Source organism: Alosa pseudoharengus, unplaced genomic scaffold (assembly GCF_046254945.1).
Source record: "Alosa pseudoharengus isolate Yale_2024_CS ecotype anadromous, Long Island Sound unplaced genomic scaffold, YU_APseudo_1.1 YU_APseudo_1.1_scf_13, whole genome shotgun sequence".
NCBI lineage: Eukaryota > Metazoa > Chordata > Actinopteri > Clupeiformes > Clupeidae > Alosa > Alosa pseudoharengus.
In genome coordinates, this window is record NW_027468598.1 from 18,698,968 (window position 1) to 18,721,467 (window position 22,500).

The window sequence follows — 22,500 nt, forward strand, 5'->3', positions numbered from 1 at the left end:
GTGCTATTAGGCTTTGATCTTCATTTAACAGTGGCAACAGCATGGCAGTGCGTTTCAAACAGGCCTGATTAAAAACTGGAAACATGCCACAGATGAAAGGCACCCAGTCCAGTGTGTGTGTGTGTGTTCAGCTCTCCACACAGAGATGCCACATGTCATACACTCTCCTCTGAATGTGTGCTTGTACATACAGTATGACACTTATGTGTGAGTTTCCCTGTGCTGTTTATCAGTGCTGTTTATGTGCTTGTTTGTGAGTGACAGGGAAGGTGTATGTATGCATACCGGCATGCTGCAGATAGTCTTTACATAAAGTCGTGTTTGTGTACAGGTATGAATGTAAATATTCCGGTGAGTGTCTTTGTGTGTGTGTGTGTACTGTATGTGTGTGTGTGTTTGTGTGTGTGTGTGTGTGTGTGTGTGTGTGTGTGTGTGTGTGTGTGTGTGCATAGTACGCATGTATTTTCAAAGACAATGCCCCTTAGCTATTTTATAATCACTGGAACCTATGGCCTCTTGGGGCTTATTTCTTAAGTAACATAGTTGTACTATTTCCCCTGGCTGCCAGTGTAATGAGCTTTAAGGATGCCCAGAGTGACAGCTGTCTCAATCATCTCTGGGAGTGTTTTTGTGCTGGTTAACAGGTTACCCCCCAGCACAGCATCTACATCCCCAGACAGTTGTCAATCAATCCATGACGGCCTTGCTCAGATCAATAGCATGTATAAGAGTCCAGGAGCGCCGTGGTGGTTGTGTTGACTCAGTGGTGGAGGAATAGCTTAACATAATTGAGCTCATCTGCATGCAAAGGAGAGGAGGGTCCTCCTCGTGTGTCTGGGCCTAGTTGGAGTTGGCTGGGCTGGGAGCTGTCCGTGGTGCTGAAACTCACACTCAGTTTTTCTGGCAGTGAGTGCAGCTGTTTAGGCTCTGTCAGTTCTAGTCACTCTCTCTCTGTCTCTCTCCCTCTCTCTCTCTTTTTCTCTCTCTCCCTCCCTCCCTCCCTCTCTGTGTGAGTTAGAAAAAGATGGAGTGTGAATCTATAACTATTTCCTAATCTTCCGCCTTCTTATCGTGAATATCAAATACCTGTGGCTGCCAGTTCTGGCCTTCCTGCTGTAATACTCTATTGCTATCTCCCTGCACAGAGTGGACTTACTCCTCTCCTTTACCTTAGATGAACCCTGGAGCCTTAGCTGCTGCAGGTCTCCTCTGTGCTGTGTTGCTGAGTAGCTTGACCAGGCAACGGATGCCAGCCGACTCCTCGCCGGATCCACCCCCAGAGGATGCTGTACCGTACTATCTAGGATTTTGATTTACATCCATGACGCTCGGCCTCTCTTTCCTCTTTGGTCAGACGACGGCGGCTGATTAAGGGCCACATCTGGCCCTGGTCTGTCCCAGATCCGGATGCGCTGTGCTCCGTGACGCTTGGCGTCTCTTCACTGGAAAATCATAGCCCAGGCTATGAGGGTGAATGGCTTACAGCTTGATTTGATCAGGGGCACTTTTCCGTGTTATTCTCAGCGTGGACATCTGGGCCCTAAGCACAGCATCCTCCAAATGTGCAGTCTGTCGAGAACGCCGCTGGATTGGTTGCCCCCCCCCCTCCTCTCCTCTCCCGACACACAGAGGTTACCTCATCTGTCTTAAACACTCGTGGATTGAGTGAGCGTGCCTGCTTGATCCCACACTCAATTTGCGGCCCTCCTGGGCTTTCCAGGCAAACTTCAACAACACCCCCCAGCCCCCCCGCCACCCAGACATCATTAAGCCCTCAGAGCATCGCCGCTCTGCTGATTCTAATGCTGAGTGTTCGCTGTGGCGTATGGGCCTGCACCATTGCATCTTTATAGTGTTGCCCTTGGATTTGATTCATAGGCTAATTTATTACCTGTGGATACAGGCTAATGAAAACAACCTTTGTTCCCCTCGGGTTCCACACACTTTTAGGTATTCAGTTTTCTCTCTCTCTCTCTCTCTCTCTCTCTCTCTCTCTTTCTTGCTCCCAGGTGGAGGAATCGGTATTGTAAACATGTGGCTCTGCTGCAAAGACTTCTGTCTTTCCTCTTGAATGCAACTCAAATGACTTCACCTCGACAGCTGAGGGTTTCTCATAATTTGATCTAATTTGCTCTCTGATGAGAGCTAATTGTATAACACACATCAGGCCCTGGAGAATGGCTTTTTCCTACTTGCTGGTGGAGTTTTCCAGAAATGTAAAAAAGTTCTACCTGTGCAGTGCACAAAACACAGGTGATTTGATCAATTAGCTGCTCTACCTGGCTGAAGATTGTTGTTGATTATTACTGTAATTAGAATAAGCTGGCTTAAGTGGATGGTTGGCACATACAGTATGTGGTTGGACTTTTACTTTCTGAAGCTGAACTTTTCCAACTCTGTCAGTGGGGGGGGGGGGGGGGGGGGGGTTATTGCCTATACGATGGCAATGAAACAGGAGCAGGCAAACTATGGACTCGTTGTTTTGCAGTAGGCAGAAAGAGTGTGTGGGGAGCTGAGAGCTGATTGGACTTAAAGGTCTGTTAGGAACGCTAGCTCCAGCTCTCTCCCTAGCTGGTGGGTTAGTTTGTAGCTCAGGTCCTATTTATAACTCAGCCATTAATGCGAAAATAGTTTTTTTCAGGAGTGGAGAAACGGTGTGTGTTATGTAAAGATGCAGATGCTCTTCTGATGTGCTCTGGGGCCAACAGAAGAAGACTGTGTTCTTTTAGCCCCAAATAAAACGGTTGTTTTTAAACTGAGATGAAGGCAAGTAAGATATGAGTCATAGCTTACAATTATGAAGCAGATAATAAAAAAAAGCCCTTCCTGTGTGTGTGTGTGGGTGTGTGCCTGTGTGTGTGTGTGTGTGTTTGTGTGTGTGTGTGTGTGTGTGTGCTTGTGTTTGTGTGTGTGTATGCATGTGTGTCAATGCAGTAGTCTCTAGATTGCTCTAAATGTGAGGGAGGGGAAGGCTAATCCATTAGGAATAAAGTTTCTATTATGCATAAGTGTTTAAATGATTTGCCTTGTGGTCCATGTGAAGTTTTTTTTCCGTGCAGACAGCTGCATTAGTAAACCCCGCCTTCCTGAGCTACTTCCTGAGCTTTGTAGCATTTTAGGCATCCTCACCATGAACAGAGATTTGGGTGTGAGAAGGCAAAACATTAAAAGCAAAACTTTCATGTGAACCACAGTCACCTGTGTAATGAATACCTGAGTCTGCTTTGTGATATGATTTTACAAAGTTTTATAAGATCAAAATGCTGTGGAATAAAGTTTATGAGAGCATCTAACAGTGAGCAGATCTTTCTTTTGCCTAACTTTGCCCAATAAGGCCTCCCTTGAACAGCACAGGTTTAGAAAAAAAAGAACACATAAGTGAAATTGCATCTTCCCATTGGGCTCTTGAGTCCAGTCACTGAGGTCAGAGAGTTTCCAAGACGATGTGTCTGTCACAGCGCTCAGCGGGGTCAGTGAGATCAGGGGGCCGCAGACCGACCGGACGGATGGGATTTAGAGGCGGAGGTTGAGACCTCTTCTCTCCAGAGCCGAGCCCCGCCGATCATGCAGACACAAGCCAGCCCACGTCAGGCCTCATCTTGCATTCTGTGCTCACAGAGGCGTCGCTTCGCTTCGTTCCACTTGACTTCGCTAGACTACACCGTCTGCAATTCATCTACCTTCCCCCTGCAAAAGGGAGAATAATCACCCCCATCTGACAAGAAGAAGCTCCCTTTTCCCTCTGCATCGTGCCGAGACCACAAAGGAACGTAACAGGTTTTGACATAACAATCCTGTTGGTGGCCCTATTGGTGGCCGAGTTAGGGGGCTTTTATTCCTTTAATCTGATAGGACAGTGAAAAGAATGACCAGAAGCGAGTGGGAGAGAGAGATGGGGTGGGATCAGGAAATGACCCAGGTCAGATTTGAACCAGGGTTACCGTGGGCACGTGGACCCAAATATGGTATGGGCACTGTAACCAGTTGCGCCACAGCGCCCCCAACTTTCTGTCTCTCTTGCGATTCATCTTGATTGGTTTAAATCATTGGTCATTGGAGACCTCTGACACACAGCAAATAGAGTCCACTGTTTGGTGACCTGAGGTGTGCTGACTTCATTTCTCGCTGATTCTGTCTCGTCGCACGTCGTATGTTTTTTCCTGAGCCTTCGCCGCGTCGAGCAAGCAATCGAGTCGTCTCCGCCTCAGACAAACAGATGGGTAATTTTTGGCAGCCTAATTTGGGCGTGGTGGCGTGAGTGATTTCAGGTAGGGTGGTGTGTTAATGAGGTTGGCTCATGCCTGGATGCCTCATTAGCTCGTTAGCTGTGCAAGGATGCCTCCAGTCAGCATAGACGCCCTGCCAACAATGCATCACACACACACGCCTCGAGTGCAGGTGCAAAACACGCTTACACATACTAATACATGCTCGCACACACTCATGCTACACAACACAAACTTTAAGCAGGCCGGTTCAATATGGATGATATAAATCAACCCTCTTGGGTTTTTGCCTCGTCTAAAGATGAATGACTCCCTTGTGCTTTTTCGCCACTGGTGTTGTTCTTCATAATTCAGGTCAACTACCTGATACACCTGTTCACCCACTGGCTAGGATCCATTTGTATAAATATTGAGAAGTGTCTCCTCTGCCGTTAACATAAATCTCTGCCTCTGCACATAAACCATGCCTGAAAATAACATACTGTAGTATGCCCGTTTTACGCTTTGTTGGTAGGTGCTTGAGCAGTCATTTGTAGAGCCTTTAATGTTAAGAGCTGTTTAGCTAGTTTTTAAAATGTAAAAAAAATATGGTTGTTCAAAACATAGTAGCATCTTAGCCCCTGACCCAGGGCCGTAGTCACCATAGACATTGAGGTCCAATATTCAAATATGACCAAAATGTCCCCCCCAATATTCGGACATAGAAAAATAAAGAAAGAATAAAGCGCTATACTAGGCCTACAGGAAACCAACACGTATCTGATATGTAATCAAACGTAAATAACGCACACATTAGTGATGGTTCCAGAGTAGCCTACACCCCTTAGTGGTTTGTCCTGGTGATTTTCCGTTTTTTGTTCAAAAAAGCTTCCATTTACTGCACCCTACTGCGGTGAGGTAGGGCTGTCAACAATATCGCAAAAAGCTACCGGTACAATTTTCACAAAACTTCTTGGAAAGGTGTAGCACAGGCTAAGGAAATCCCATACATGTTTGGAGCCGATCAGACTGAAAGGGAACATTTTCCATATTGTAGCCTATTCTCGCAATGATAGCGAAAGTGAAACGTTTTATTTTAAATGATGAATTTGTGCAAGCCTGTGTCATTTCTTTCACGTCTTTCAACATAAATAATGCATTCATATGCTAGTAGTAATGCCAGAAATTACCGTGTATAGGCCTCTTAGAAATGATTGTTGCATCTTGCATATTATTTAGATGCGCACTCAATCGCGCATCCATGCAGGCAAAACGTGATCAAATGTGGCGACGTTTACAATACGTGATATCCTACAGTTAATGTGAATCGCGGACAATAACCAAAGAAAGGAATTTGCACCTCCATTCACCAATTAAAGGCTGTAGTAGGCCTAGTGTTTCTACATGTTGTCACAAAACGTAATTTCTGTCAGAAGCCAGTCTATAATGCATACAGGGGTAACATGAGGTGAGTCAGACAGAAGAGGGGCCTGTCTTAGTAGCCTATTCCTGAATCCTGTCCCTTTCAAACTACGTTAAAATTGTGTGATTAGCCGCCAGCATAATAAAATCTAAATTAAAAGACAAAATCTTATTAGGCTCCAAACCTATGAGTATAATCCTTAGTTTAAAAAAATCTTCAGGTTTAAGTAATAAGTAAAAGAACCACATTCTGTGTAATATAGAGGTTATCATAAGATGAGTTTGGAATAACCTAATTGACTGACCTAACTAACGACTTGTTTGTGATTTTTAATAATATTTTTGCATGGTAGGAAATGTATTGAAATTCTGTTTGGGGGTCCCTCAGACCCCACCACAGATTTGGTCCCCCCCAATGTTGACATCATGACTACGGCCTTGCCCTGACCAAATGACGAGAGCAGTCCGGAAAAGACATCAAGAGGAGAACGGAATGTCAGAGTTCTGACGACATGACAGACATGAGAGGAGGAAAATGAAAGAGAGAACATCCCCTCCCTTCCCCTGCCTCTCCCTTCCTCCCTATCTTCCTCTCTCTCCCCTTCTCTCTGGCTCTACCGGTTGCTAAAAATGTTCTGTCTGCAGGGAGATCAATGGCTTTTTGAATACTTGATGAATACTGTGGAAAGGGGAAAAAATCACTCTGCAGATGGCTAAGCGAAGTCTCGGCGAGACGCAGAGTAATGGCCGCTGTTATTGCATCTCTGATTTATTTGTCCGACTATACAAGATGGGGAGGGGAGAGAGGGGGCAAGGGAAAGAAATATGGCTAAGAGTCTCAGTGGCCTCTGCGGCAGACATATGCTTCACACACACACACACACACACACATACACATACACGCGCACACACACACACACACACACACACACACACACACACACACACTGGTGTCTGACCTTGCAATGAAAGACAGTTAAGAAATGTACCGTCATCTTAAGCATTCGGAAGTTGTTTTGCCATATCAATCCAGTCTTTTAAATCCAAAGCTATTTTCAATCTTATAGAGAGGTGACCTTGCCTGGATGCTTTGTTCAGTCAACACACAGAACATGTTTATGCGTGTTAGATTAAAAATCAGGAGGGAGAATCAATTTGGAAGGTGATTACGGGCCTCAGAAAGTGTCTTTGAAGAACTGAGTTGAAGGACTGGCACGTTGGAAGCACCCACGTTTAATTTATCAGTTGTTTTTATGTGTGTGTGTGTGTGTGTGTGTATGTGTGTGTGTGTGTGTGGGGGGGTTGTTTTGTGTGTGGCCAAGAAGCTGCCGACTCTGTAAATATTTAGAGTTTCACTTCCAGGGACGGTTCTGCTTCCTCAAGCACATCAGAGCAATCTGTGGGCTTGATGGCTCACTGTCTGCCACTTGTCAAACAATTATTTTTGCTAGACCCCCTAGCTAGACAGCTTTGCACTCATATGTGAGAACATCCTTTTTTTCCCATGGTGTGTATCTGTCTCTGTGTGTCTGCGTGCCTTTATCAGTGTGTGTGTGTGAGAGTGTGACAGTGTGTGAGAGAGAGAGAATTAAAGACAGAGAGAAAGAGAGATAGACACAGAGAGAGAGAAAAAATGACGAGCCAGATCTGTCTATCTGATATCTTGTTACACAGCTGGAAACCCAGTGTGTCTAATTGTCTTTCTCTCTTTCCCTCCCCACACATGCACACCCTCTCTTCCTCGTCTGTCCTCTTACAGAGGATCACCTTAATGCACAATCTCTTCTTCTCTCCTCCTCTCTCCCTCTCCCGTTCCCTCTCCCGTTCTCCCCAACTGTCTTCCTTTTGTCTGACCTTCAGAGTCAGTCAGAGTTGGAAGGAAGTATCATCAGGTTAGCCTGGAAATCCAGACCCAAATCTAGAGAGATTTGGGGTCTGGCTATGAGTAATGAAAATGGGCCAGCTCGAGGGGCGTCACCAAGCATGCATTTGAAAATATCACTGCACACAATTGGATAACACCTACGACCAATGTTTACTGACTGATTCCGGACTTCGATGTAGCAGCGCTGTCGTCATCTGTTTAGCTCGCCTCTGGCCCGCCTATATCAGATACACCGATGTGATTGGTACAGCTCAGCTCCATGGGCATAGGTGATGAGCATCATTACTGATTGCCAGAGTGACTCACTGAGCAAATTCAAATTATCCTCTCGAGAACTCTGGATTTCCAGGGTATCAACAAGTGTCAATTATCCCAAACTAAAAAAAGCCCAATTGTTCATATTGTCTTAATTTATTATCAGGATTATTTGAAGTGACTCAATGAAAACATTTTCTTCAAAATCTGAATTTTCAACCAAATTCAGCTGAAGAAACGTTACCAGACCGACAGCATCATATTATTCCCATGTCATTGGGCTGGTGCTCTGCAGGGTTAGCAGCAGACTAATGCATTTTTCACGTTCATTGTGTGAGCAGTTGGAGGTGTAGAGAGCCCATTACTGCCAGACTGTGTGCTAAAACTCAGGGCTGTGTGAGTTTGTCTTGGCTCTGCTGAACCCATTTAGATCTCATTTAGGAAGAAATGGGAAGAACCGTGTGGAATAACTTAGCCAAACGTCTCTGTTGTGTTGTGTATGTTATTCTTATATTATGTTCTTCCACTCAAGCCTGTCTAGTACATTATGCAATTAGAGCCCATCACCCTTCAGGTGAGACTATGACAGTCAGGTGGGGGTCACTGTTTATGTGCTGTGCTGAAAGGCCACTTGAGAGTACCCATCTCATTATCAAGGTAACAGCTCATCTAGATGTATGGAATTTAGATTTGGAATCTAGATGTATGGAAATGGCTCTATGCCTCATCCTCTCGTCTCCTTCTGCATTGCTTGTTTCTATTTCTATTTCTATTTTATTTTTGTTCTTTCTATTTTTATATTTGTGTGTTTGTGAGTTCATATGTGGTGCGTGGGCTGGTTTTTTTTCTGGAGGAGGTCTGTTGCTGCGTGCCTCTCAGCAGGCCTCTCCTGTAAATAGGCCATCGCTTCGGTTTTATCTTCACGCCGTGTGGTGCCCACTGTTGATGACTCGCCACCGCCGCCGCCGTACCCACTCCACAGCCTGCGCTGCGATGCCCGTCGCCATGGTGACAGTGAGTCTGTGACACCCACTGGATGCTAAGGAAAGGAGAGAAAGAGGAGAGAAGGGTAAGCATGGCGGGGTGGTGGAGGGGGGTGAGAGAGGGATGAAAAAAATAATTGGAAGAAGAAAAGAACAGAGGAGAGAGAGAGAGAGAGAGAGAGAGAACAGAGAGGAGAGAAGAGGAACGGTCAGAGGGACGAGTGCAGAGTAAAGGGAGCGCTAAAGGCACACATATGACGGTGCTAATTTAGCCTCTCCCACCGATCAATTCAGATTTGATTACATAGTAAAAGGGATTGGTCAGGGTTATTTGCAGTCAGGGACCATTGGATTTACCCATCTGTGTCTGACGCTGCTGGAGAGAAAGGGAGGACTCTTATAGCGCCAACGTTTATGATGCTGAACTCCGTAGGCTGCCAGAAAGCATTTTAACAACATGAACTTAAAGCAATGCTGCAATATAACATTTATGAGCAATATACACCCCTATGTAATAAATGTCTAATAAATATCTTGTAACTACCTCAAAACCAGTGACCCTGTGCCTCTGCGGTTTAACTGGTCGGGCATGAAGGTCAATGACAAAGTTTCTTGGCAAGGTCTATGAAAACTGCAACAATGAAATAAACATAACGAATGCCAAATCACTGCAATGTGATTCCCTTTTTGGAGATCTTGCGGCAGACCCTCTAAGAGAAGTGTCTGCTGAAAGCTTTGATGTTGTTGACATCAATCCCATGGCCTCTGTTCAATCAGTGCCAGTCGCTCCTCTGAAAGCTGCTGCCCCGATGGCACCGGCGTGTCGTCATGTAGCCCTGAGAGTGATTCTCCACGTCCTCTCCGCTCTCCTCCTCTCTTCCATGCTCCCATGATTGCCCTAGATACGCTGCCACTACTTGTGAAACTCCACACCCCCCCTCTCCTCCTTCTCCCCTTCTCTCTCTCTCTCACTCTCTCTCTCTGTCTCCTCTGTCTCTTTCACTCCCTCTCTCTCTTGCCATCTCTGAGCTAAAATATCTCATTAACCTCCAGTGGGCTTTTTAAATAGCATCAGGCTCCTCCACTTCTAGTTGACATCACCCCCAACCCACCACCCCGACCCCCTCAACCTCACTTCCTCTCTCCCGGGCACCTGGCTAGGCACACTCCACCAGGTAGAGGCAGTAGATTGGGTGGGTGGGTTTTGACACAGCCCAATCAAGTCTTATCTGCCATTGTGTGTGTGTGTGTGTGTGTGTGTGTGTGTGTGTGTGTGTGTGTTGGGTGAGGTGGAGAACTAGAGCTTTTCTCCAGAGCGCAGGATACCTGCACTGCCTGAGACACTAATCTGTCTCGCCAGCTCACGGGGACGGGAAGCAGGGTCTGTGTGTGTGTGTGTGTGTGTGTGTGTGTGTGTGTGTGTGTGTGTGTATGTGTACGCACGTGTGTGTGTGTGTGTGTGTGTGTGTGTGTGTGTGTGTGTGTGTGTGTGTGTGTGTGTGTGTGTGTGTGTGTATGTGTATGCACGTGTGTGTGTGTGTGTGTGTGTGTGTGTGTGTGTGTGTGTGTGTGTGTGTGTGGGTTGGGGTTGGGGTTGGGTTGGGGGGGGAGGGTGTAGTCAGGAGCTGCCAAGTGCCGCGTCACTCAGGAGAGCTGTCTGTATATGGTTGAGTGGCGGTTCTGAAGCCATTAATCCATCACTGCTGCCTGTTGAAGCTGTGTGAAAGGATTAAGTTCATTAAGCAATTTGTTGGAGTTGTAGCCTACTTCTCCCACTTGTACATCAAAGTGACATTGATTCTCATACTGATGGTCACTATGGATTTGCAACTAATAGAGGACAACAGCAAGTTACACCCACAGGTCAGCAGTCAGTATATTGAGGCTTTTTGATCTCACTGTCATTGCAGGTTGTTGTCCCAGTTTTGGGACCAGTATGGATTAACTGGAGAAGTTGTGCCTAAAGCCAAAAATCCCAAAGATGAAATGTCTGATCCCCCTGTCACATCTGAGGCTGCATGAGTCTCTTGCGCTGTGACTGAATCAGTAGATGTAGGAACACATGGAGTTCTCACCATGAGGGACATTTAAGGGACGAAAGAATTTACCACCACTCTTCGTGCTCTCTCTCCTTCTCTCTCCTTCTCTCTCTCTCTCTCTCTCTCTCTCTCTCTTCAAGTGTAGTTGATATTCCTAATGCACTACCTCTACTGACTGCAGTAGTCCTGTCGTGATTTTGGACACTTTTACGGCTTGCCTTTAGCTGGGCCCTTTTGCACAGCAGTAGTGCGCAGAGATAAGAGAAAAAGCTCAGCTGTTTCTGAGGTCTGCCAGAGCCAGACTGCCTCCCATTGTGTGTTCCGACGCTTGAACTCCCAGCATCCTCTTTGTGTGTTTTGTCTACTCGGGCTTTGTGTGTCGCCATTGGAGTCATTGGAGTTGGTGGTGACTTAGCCCTTTACTGGAACTCTCTCTATGGTCGGAGTGAAAACGTATATCGGCTATCTGAGGCCCCCGTACAAAAGCGTCCATCTCAGACAATAGACTGTGGAGATGTGGATGATAAGACTGGAGGAGGTGGCTGGGTGAATGCAGAGAGGGCTGGAGTCCAGAGAGAGTAGCGGTGCCTATCGGTCCAGCTCCTTTATCCATCACCATCTTTCGCTGTCTCACTCTTGGGAGGGAAACAAACCCGCATGTTTTCCCTGCTCACAGAAATCCACAACACTTATACGGTCTCTTGAGATTTATAGTGTCTGTTGTATTAATTAACAATTAGGATGAATCTTTTGTGTAGAATAATGCATACGATATTGACTAGTGTGGGTAAGACTAGTAAAGATGTGCAGGTGTGTGTGTGTGTGTGTGTGTGCGTGCGTGTGTGTGTGCATGTGTACGTGCATATCGTCCATCCTGCACATGTTTAGATTGCTGGTTCCATTTGCAGTAAATGGCCTCCCATCCCGAGTGCACACGCCATATGTTTCAGGTAAATAGATGGAAATTGTTGCATGTGGTGGCTTTGATGGGTGGTTAGACCCATTAGAGAGACTGAAGGACAAACCATTTGCCGTCTGAATATCTTCACAGCCTTGATGGAATCTACTGTATAAGAGCTGTCTGAAGATGGAAAGGGAAGTTCTGATGTGTGTGTGTGTGTGTGTGTGTGTGTGTGTGTGTGTGTGTGTGTGTGTGTGTGTGTGTGTGTGTGTGTGTTAAATGGTCTTTGGTCCTGGTGCTTGACTGTGGTAATCAGGATGCAAATGTATTGCCCTTGTGGCTTTGAGGGGCGGTTTGGCAGATTGTCATAAACTTGAAGGGCAAGCCATCTAGCATCTGAATGGCAGTCCACCACAGCATTTAGCCATCCCCTGAGAGACTGTGTGTGTGTGTGTGTGTGTGTGTGTGTGTGTGTGTGTGTCCACAGTGTGTGTGTGTGACCACAGGGTCCGTAAGCGACGTGTAAAAGGCTGGCTTCCTGGCGGCTCAACTTGACTGTCCGCTCCCCTGCACTGCATATTCTCTGCTCTACTAGGGATGGAGGCCCCTCTGCTCCCTATCTGTCCCCTGTCTCTTTCATTCTCTCTTTCATTCTCTCTCTTTCATTCTCTCTCTCTCTCTCTGTTGTTCTCTTCTCCAAGGATTCTCTTGACGCCACTGCTTGCGATTTACCCCCCATGAGAATGCCAATAACGTCTGTCCTCCATTTAGGCCAGGCCCACGTGTGTCTCCGGGGGGTTCGAGTGTTCCTCATTAGTATGCCCGCTGCCTGCTCCGGACGGCACTCCACAAAAGCCCCGTATGCATGTGGCCATGTTTACTAAGGAGGAACCTGTAATTGGAACAGGTATGCAGGTGGCTCCAGGCCTGGAGAGTAAAACAGTGCAGAGCCAAAGAAAATGCTGGCTGATGTGTGTGCAGATTTGAACCAGTATGGATGTGCATTAGAATCAGTGGACATGTTTATGTGGAATATCAACCTGGCAATATAGTTTTATTTTTGTGCATGAATATCAAATAGGGAATGCCTATCAATATACACTCTTAAAATGAATTTGAACTTGTCTTGTTTTTTTAACACATCTCTATGTCCAGATAGGGACAACACAGTTTGTGTTGTTTCTAACACATTTGTTTCAAGAGTGGAGTAGGTAATTTTCTTTCCAAATATGCTTGATCTTGTAGCCCTCTAGCCACAGATTTTCATTTATTTTTTACCTATTATGTCAGGTTTTATGCCCTTTTTACTTTCATGTCAATTTTGTTTCATGTTTTTAATAATGTCTTAGATTTATGTGAGCTTTGGCAAGAATACTTCCCATCCAATGAGTTCACTGTGTCAGCAAACGTTATTCAATATAATTACTAACCATAACGAAGATCACAAATAGGTTATCTGAACTGATTGCACGTCATTGGCTGTGTATTAAATTCTGTTGTGAAATTTTATTAAAATCGTGAGGTATGCACATGGGCACTGGTGATAAATGGGGTTCGCTCTTACGCATAATTAGCCTTCATGAAGCCTCTTGTTTCTCATCTTAAATGCTGTCACTCACATGTTCAAAAGGATCCCGTCCACACAAGTGAGTCAAGGCTGTGGTGAATGTGCACTTCCTTTTGAAAGGAGAGTCCCCAATCAATTAGCTGCCTTTGAAGCAGAGCAAAATTGTCATCTCTAAAGCTAGAGACCCATCAAGTGGGCCATTTGGAAATGGTGGCCATTACATATAATTAACGCTTTTCTGACCTTGATTACACCACGTTGAGAGTGATTAGCTGTTCATCACTGTGTGTGTGTGTGTGTTTGTGTGTGTGTGTGTGTGTGTGTGTGTGTGTGTGTGTGTGTGTGTGTGTGTGTGTGTGTGTGTGTGTGTGTGTGTGTGCGTGTGTGTGTGTGTGTGTGTGTGCATGTGTTTGCATATACAGTATGTGTGTGTGTGTCGAGGCAAATTTAGTGATTGACAGGTGCCACTGCGGTCATCATCCATCATCCACCAAGCAAACCTCTAACGCATGTTAGGAAGTGCTGACAATGACCAGCTTTGTAGAGTTATTTATCCTACACATTGCAGCCATTTAATACATATAATACCACACACACACACACACTACTGTATGTCAAATATTCCCTCCAAAGGCACAGTCACCAAATCTGTAGTATTGATTTGCTGCAGTCTATCAGCTGTTGTATGCAAATTAACTTTGGATAGGTGCTGAAGTGTCAGCGGGAATCCCTCAAAAAAGAGGGCAATTTTTTGTGGTGCAGCTGAATTTTCTCTCCCCCGAGGCAAAATTTAGTCTTCCTTCCTCTCTCTCCCTAGGGAAGAGTGTTCCATCCTTTTTTTCTCTCTCTCCCTCTCTCTCTCTCTCTCTCTCTCTCTCTCCAGCCAGCGCTCTCATTCTTTCTCTCCTCCAGCAGAGACAGACATAATTCCTCTGCAGTTTTTCCTCCTCTGTAGTTGATTCTGCACCCTGGTCATGATTGCCAAAATACAACAAGCAGACAGGCGGAGTCGACAAACTTAACAAAACGGTGGGAGCTCCTCTCCTAGTGTCCTGAAACACTTACACAGATATTTACCTCATAGATGTATTTCTCTATTCATTTACTGTCTCTGGTATGTTTGATCTAAAGTGACATCGCCGTACATTGAGTGCAGTCATTTATCAGAGCGGAGTCTCTGGGGGTGTTCGCCCGGCGCAGGTCTGCACAGTGTAACTGGTGTGAGGATGGAGCCGGATGGAGGTGGCAGGGCATCATCCCCTGAGAACTTGAGCGGCGGCCATGATATGAATGGAAAGTGATTAACTCTGCTTCAGTAATGGCCACAGGGCTGCAAGGCAAGCTTTTACTTCTCCCACTCACCCTCTCTCTCTCTCGCTATTTTTTTTCTCTTCGATGTAATTTTCTTTCTCTTCGTTTTAACTTTCTGAAGCACAATGGACACAAATGACTCCCAGGCAGCCGAGTCCACAATTAACACTCCTTTACAAAGAGCGGTCTCTGTGTGTGTGTGTGTGTGTGTGTGTGTGTGTGTGTGTGTGTGTGTGTGTGTGTGTGTGTGTGTGTGTGTGTGTGTGTGTGTGTGTGTGTGTGTGAATTTGTACGGTATGTGTCCAGGTGTGAGTGTATGAACAGTACATATGCGTGTGTAGGTGTGTGTCTTTGTGTGAGCGGTGCAATTTTCTGGGCATAGTGGGTTGCCCAGTCTGAGTCTCCACGTCTGGACCATTTTGCTCCTCTTTCTTCATGCCCCCCCCCCCCCTCCTCTCCCTCTCTCTCCTCCTCCTCTCTCTATCTCTCCCTCTCTCTCTTCTCTCCCTACTCTGGTGCTCAGTGCCGTGAGCCATTGCTCATCTGCGGCGGGTGAAATTAAAGTGATCTGCCCAACAGACTCATGCTGGCCTCTGGCGAAACCACACACAAGTAAATGATCGGTCAGTGGAGTTCGGCACGAGCTGGGGGAATGCGAGCAGAATGTGGCATTCAGATGGGGCTACACAGCACAGCAAAGCAAGGTTTTGCTTGTCACTTGGCCACAATGGATCCTTCATCGGTTATTTCAGTTCTGATTAGTTTTATGTGAAGACCTTCACTTACATACAGATGTAATGGTAAGAAATATAGTATACAAAGAATGTAGTACACATTGAATATAGTTCTCTTTAATTATATAGTCTAGAGAGAGAGAGAGAGAGAGAGAGAGAGAGAGAGAGAGAGAGAGAGAGAGAGAGAGAGAGAGAGAGTGCACGTGCAAGCATATAGCTGCACTTCTGACTTGCAGAATGATGTCCAGTTTAGCACCTGCATGTAGCCACCAGTCTGATCCTGACTGCCCTTTCTGATGATGTGGATTACATGATACACTGTGAAATCAATAAACAGCTCGGGCATATTATCTGATTTTCACCCAACCTGTGCTTCCCCTCTGCATTCCAAAGACTCCGCAGATTAAATAGGGAGGGATGGCTTCTTAGTCCACTACCACTACATTTGTCAGAGTTGCTGCCAAGTTCTCTGCCTATCCTTTGTTCATTCAGAGCACATTTGTCATTGTTGAGCTTGCAGTAATAGCAGAAAATTAATTAAAGTCTAAACCCAAGATGAGAGAAAATGATTGAGCATTTTTAATTTTTTTATCCTTTTTGTGTTTCAGTGCCTAAAAGAAAATATTATTGCAAGAAACCCAGAGGGGGTTTGCACAGTTTAGCTTTAATTTGTTCCATAATGTAAAAGATTTGGCATTAGCGGCACTGCTAAATGAAGTTATGTATTCAGCAATTTAAAACTGTGATTTGTTTTTAAAATGCCTTTTCAAGAGTAAAAGAAACTTGCGACTCCCATCATGAATGCACATCCTATTCATGAGGTCCTTGCTCTGCCATTGAGGCAAATAAGCTGTAATCTTCACTTCACATAATCTTCATTAGAATCACTTGATGGTCCCTACAGTATATGTCCACAGAGCTTGAATCACATGTGTGCAGACATTGTCTACACAAAACAGGTCTTAATCTATTACAACTGAAATCCAATCCAATGGTTAGGGCTTCGGGCTTGTAACCGAAGGGTTGCTGGTTCGATCCCCAACCAGTAGGAAAAATGTGGGCGGGGGAAGTGGTTAAGCACTGCTCTCCAATGCCCATATACACGGCTGAAGTGCCCTTGAGCAAGGCACCTAACCCCTCACTGCTCCCTGAGAGCCGCTGTAGCAGGCTGCTCACTGCGTCGGGATTAGTGTGTGCTTCACCTCACTGTGTGTTCACTGTGTGCTGAGTGTGTTTCACTAATTCACAGATTGGGATAAATGCAGAGATCAAAAGAGTATATATACGTATACTTATACTTATACTTATACTTATACTTATACTTATACTTATACTTATACTTTACTCACTGACCTTTACGGAAAAGCTTCCCTTATCAGTTAGTGAGTCCACTCAAGATCTATCCTTAATATTATACATATTTCGTGTACACCATATGGTATCTCTGTATTGATCTCTGATTGGACACACTGTTGGTCTTGCTCATGGCATTAGTCCAAGTTGTAGCTGGAACTGGTCTTTTCCTGGCCTTTGCAATGTCATGTTTCACTTCATTGCATTTCAGTTAATACATTTACAATACACCAAGGCCTTTAAGAGAATAGCAATTACTTCTGAATTGAATTTGGGGGTATGGCCTAATAAGCATCGAATTGGATAACCTATTAACATAAACCAAAACAGATTGGAAATCTATGCAAGCCTACACTGGAAGAGTAAGGCTTAAAGTTGATGACCATTTTAAAATGTAGAACACATTCGCATGTTAAAACAGTCAGGAAAATTAAACTCCTCTGCCTTAATCTGTAACCTTTTTAAATGTCCCTTTTTCATTTTTAAGACCTACAGAAGAGTCCACAGTTACATTCTCATTAAAAAATATTCTGCTCAAATTCTGCCCACAGTGTTGTAGCTATTTTCTTTTACCCGTGGGGTAAATACTCCTGGAATACATTTTACATCATTAACCATCAGTTGCCTGGCAATGGGCTGAAGTGATGAATTATTTCATGGAAATCCTGTAGCATTCTATGGTTATGCACAGTGATGCACTGCTTTCATAGCTGCTTCCCCCAAATGAATGGCCTGTAGAGACCTCTGGTTTTATGTTTTTCGTGAGCAGACCACCGACCAAATAGCGCTTCTTCAGGGGCGTAGCACAAGTTCCTGGGCCCCTGCATAGGCAGTCCTGATGGGCGCCCATGTTCCTCAACCCAGGTAAAATAAAATATATTCCAAGGGCCCTCTCTCCCCTTGGGCCCCTATAACCAGTAGTGGTTTTACCCCCAGTCTGATGCCCCTGCCGCTCCTCATGAACCAGACTGAATCTCCAGAACCCATCACACGTCAACGCAGCAGTGGCTGCGGGTTAGCCCCGACTCCTTTCTGCCATGGTTACCTGATAAGATCGCCTGGCGCACGCCAACAGATGTGGCACGTCCAGCCTGTCAAAGCAATCGACTCGGCCACACTTCACAAGAGCATGCAGCTGTGCCATGTTTGCTTTGGTAAACATATGTGGTCAGCAGACAGATTGGGTTACACTGCATTGGGTCAGTATTGGGTAATAGGTTTGTGTGTGTGTGTGTGTGTGTTTGTGTGTGTATGTGTATGTGTGTGTGTGTACCATCCAGCTGTCATTTGCCCTTAAAATGTTCCATCCTTATGACTACTACCGGTCATATAGGTGTTGTATGTTTTTTTTGTTCTGTTTTTAAGAACCCTCAAAGATATATTTTCCGCATCACCCTATACTAGCTCATTAGGTGTAATATCTCCAAACCATTCCAAACCCTACATAGGCAGTATGTCTGATATATCAAATTTCAGGCACACAGGAGAGGCGTTAGAATCTTTGTGCCATAGAGATTCCCAACAGCGGCCAATCAAAAACCAACCACACACAGTTGTGACAACAACAACAACAACAACAACAACAACAACAACAACAAAAAATAAATAAATAAATAAACTTGAATTCTACAAATCCAGTACATGCCTTGTTGCTCATTGCCCTTTTTTAATGGTAAAATATTATATTATTTATATTCAATATTGGCCACATTGCATACTAGTGAGTTTCAGATTAAATGAAGGCCCCTGAGTTGGCAACGGAGTGTATTGAAGGGTGTTTTGCATACTTTAGTAACCATCATGTTGTTCACAAAGTACAGTGTGGTTAGGGGCTATGTTGACTAGCATGCTGTGTTGAGGAATAATATCTGTAAACCAAGATGATGATGACCTTGTAGAGTTTCAAAAATAACAGTAAACTTTTTTGAATACTCGAATGGTGAAGTAAGGACACAGCATTGCATCATACAAGACCCTGTAGAGTTTCAGAAATATCAGTAAAATATTTTGAATACTTGAATGGTGAAGTGAGGACACAGAATTGCATCATACCTAGACCTAAGACCTAGTACCTAACCAAGACCTAATAGCAATACTGGATACTGTAGCTTGGTACAGTTACCAAACTCAAGTGTAATAGTAGATATGAACAACATGATGCCTTATAAATCAAATGAAATAAATGTAACACTATGCTGATATTTGTGCCAGTCTATTTAATTTATTTTTTATTTTAATTTCCACAGTTCTAGTTCCAATATTGGAGCAGTTCAGCCCAGGTCGACTACGCGATGTGAGGTTTGATCGCACGACTAGGGACGGGGTCTGTAGAGGGAGCACGTGTGGCTCACTCTAGGATCCACAGCATGTGGTTCATGCTAAAAGCCTTTCCACACTGACATAGCCATTTCTAGATCCTTCTGGGGGGGCGGTGTTCATATTCACCTTGAACCACAGTCTATCATTTACCCTATTTAGAGTTTTTGTCTTGAGACTTGGTATGAGTACAGCAGAGACTCTCCTGTCTGTGGGTGTAAATATACAGTCTGCGCACAATCCAAATGCAATAACAATTCATCATGCACACAGTCCATACAGATATACTCCACCAAAATGTTGTGTCTTTACAATCTTGTGTGTACTGCCTCACCAAGACAAATCTGCAACAGCAAATAAAGTGTGATTGGATTTGGGCAGGTTTTCACCCTCAGCTCCCTGCAATGTTGAAGTGCCTGATATGTGAGGGCAGACCCTGTCAAACAAGGAGTGAAAGAGAGTATTGGGCCCCTCCTAATGTTTGTGTCAAACAGTGTGTGTGTGTGTGTGTGTGTGTGTGTGTGTGTGTGTGTGTGTGAAGAGTTGAGTGATGGTCAGGTAATTTGAAGTATTCTTCTCCCAGATCCTCTGACACCCAACTGCAAAGTGTGAGGTTTTGGAGCTTCATTCATTTATCTGGATATACAGTAAGGCTGTGTTTTGTACGAGGTATGTGAAAGGGGGGGGGGGGGGGGGTCGATAACCTTAATAATTTATATGTTGCTGCTATACTTCAAGGCTCCAACAAACTTCCCCTGTGCGCCTTTTAAAAATTGCTTGTCAGGTTTTCTTGGTACCTGTTCAGTGGTTTCTTCCCATCTTTTATCTAAACTTTGGCTGCCTGTCTGGCTCCAGCTCTCTCTCTCTCTCTCTCTCTCTGTATCTCTATCTCTCTCTCTATCTATCTATCTCTCTCTCTCTGGCCATAATGCTTGATACCTTAATGCACACCCGTGCAAATTTCCCTGCACATAATGAAAGCAGCGAGCAAGCGAGTGGTTGTCATGGCACCGAGCGAGCTCGCCGGCCGACAGAGGACCTGTCACTCAACCCGGAGAAGCCAAATGGCTCGCTCTCCTCCCAGTGTCCTCAGTAGGCACCGGTGACTGACGTTTATTCCATTCATATGCGTCGCCTGCCAACACCACAGCTCACAGTATAGATTACTGAGGGGAATATGAGGTAGTCCTCTCCTCACTAATAGGCAGTTTGACCTTACTCGGCTATCGTTAGGAAGGTTTTTTTTTCAATAAGAGTCTTCATGAGTTTCACACCCACTCCCCCACACATCTTATGCTTTCACACTAAAATGACACCCCATGCCCCTGTGCCTAGTCGACCAAGGCCCACTTCCCAGGGACTTGAGATCATTAGAGTTTCCGAAATGCCTCTCCATTTCAGGCCATTGTGCGACAGTGGAAGGGGCTTGCCATTGTGCTGCCCCTGGGACCCTATTTTCCGTGTGACTGACTCCCCTCTCGGCCGCCGAAGGCCCCCCTTCAGGTGTGCGGCGCCTGCGGTCCTCATGCAGCAAGACCGGGCGCTAGTCAATTTCATGCTCGTTTGGCACTCAAGAATAAAATGCCATTGATCGTTGTTTACTGCGTTCTTAATGATTCTGATTGTGTGTGACTGGAGAGGGCAATTGCTGGGTTGGTGGGGGGATTTATTGTCGGTTGTCTTCTCCGTCTTGTCTGAGTCCCCTTTCCTCCACCCACCCAGCTCTCCTTTATTTCTAATAGGAGGAAAAGTTTGTTCTCCATTAACTGTTCTAAAGACTTTCATTTTCTGCCCAGTCTCAAGATGCAATCATTGGGCACAGAGGCGAGGAGAGGGGGGTGGGAGAAGAGGGGGGGGGTCTGACAAATTTACCTGGTGGATCTCATTTCAATCTCATTTTCTTTTTTTTCCTCCTCTCTACCCCCCCCTGCTTTGTCCTTCACTCCTCCATCCATTCATCTCTCTCTCCCTCACTTGGTCACCATATTGCTCCATCTTTTCACTCTGGTGGGTCTCCATCTGCCTCCTCCTCTCTTTGTCCTTTGCTCCTCAGCTCATTAATTTCTCTTTCTCTCTTTGTCCTCCTCTGCTGTACCCTACTTATGTTTGTCTCTCATTTGTGTCTAATCAAGTCCTTTAACTCCTGCTCTTGGTGTCTCCTCCATCTTGTCCAGCCTTCGTCATTTCCCTAACTTCTCCTCTCCTCTTTGTGTTAGCCATAGCTACTCACCCCTTTTCTGTGGTTACTTCCTCTCCTTTCCTCTCCTCCCATCCTTTCATTTCAGTCCTCTTCTCTTCCCCTCTACATTCCTTCTTCTCTACATCCCTCCTTCTCTTGCCCTCCCTCTCCTCAAGAGAGGACATGGTGTGTAAAATAGGCCCTTGTGTTAAATAACGTTTAAAACATTGTTTTCAGTTGGCAACACGGGTCGGTTGCATTTTACACTTATTTGACTCATGGGTTTTTTAAATGTCAAGGTCTCACATTCTCTCTCTATTTCTCTCTCTCCTTCCCTCTCTTTTCCTGTGTCTCTCACTCTATTCCTCCCCTTCTCTCTTTCTCCCCCTCTCTTCCTCTCTCTGTCTTCCTCCCCTTCTCTCTCTCTCTCTCTCTCTCTCTCTCTCTCTCTCTCTCTCTCTCTCTCTCTCTCTCTCTCCTCTGTCCAGCTGGTGGGCGGTGAGTTTGACCTGGAGACCAACTTCATCATCCAGGACGCGGAGAGCATCGGCTGCATGGTGGAGCTGCTGGAGCACTGTCAGGTGACGTGCCAGGCCGAGATCTGGAGCATGTTCACCGCCATCCTGCGCAAGAGCGTGCGCAACCTGCAGACCAGCACTGAGGTGGGCCTCATCCAACAGGTGTTGCTCAAGATGAGCGCCGTCGACGACATGATCGCAGGTACGCCAGCTGGCAGCAGATGCTACCGCCGAAGCTCTCTCTCGATCCCTTCTTTTTTGCACTTCTTTTCTCTTTTTCTTTCTTTTTTTGCGTTTTTTTTCTCTTGCTGGCTGTCTAATCCCAACATCAAACACTGATGTAGTATGCAGCATATGGAATTTTCTCTTCTTCTTTGCATATCATCTCTCTCCCTCTTTCTCTCTCTCTCTGTCTGTCTCTCTCCCTCAGCACACAACTTTTCTTTTTGCTTGCTGCGCTGCTTTAACTTGTAAAACTGCTGAACCCTGTAAAACCTCCGAACTGAAGTTGGTGTTGGGGCTCTTACTTCTCTGTCCTTACCACTGGTGTTCTTCCTTCAACACTATCTGTTCTGGACATAACAGTACACTTGGGTGATGATGGTATACTGCACATGTTGCAGCACATGACCAGCCAAGTGACGACCGTACTGTAGAGTGGACACAGAGAACTATTGGGGCGTGTTTCCCAAAACCATAGTTGCTAACTAAGTTAGCTGCAATGCAATTTTCCCTTGACAACCAACTAAGTTGCTAACAGGTTAGCAACTTATGGTTTTGGGAAACGCGCCCCTGGTTACCACACCGGCAGGTATATGGCAATGAGAGGCTG

General features: G+C 45.4%; 1 protein-coding gene across 1 annotated transcript in view; it reads left to right on the forward strand.

Moving 5' to 3' along the window:
* The window catches only part of LOC143121337 (neurobeachin-like), a 280,660-nt gene that overhangs the window by 40,942 nt on the left and 217,218 nt on the right, over positions 1-22,500 (forward strand). Inside the window, exon 2 of the mRNA XM_076281696.1 lies at positions 21,639-21,870. Within this exon, the coding sequence (XP_076137811.1) occupies positions 21,639-21,870 (232 nt within the window). The remainder of the gene's footprint in view (positions 1-21,638; positions 21,871-22,500) is intronic.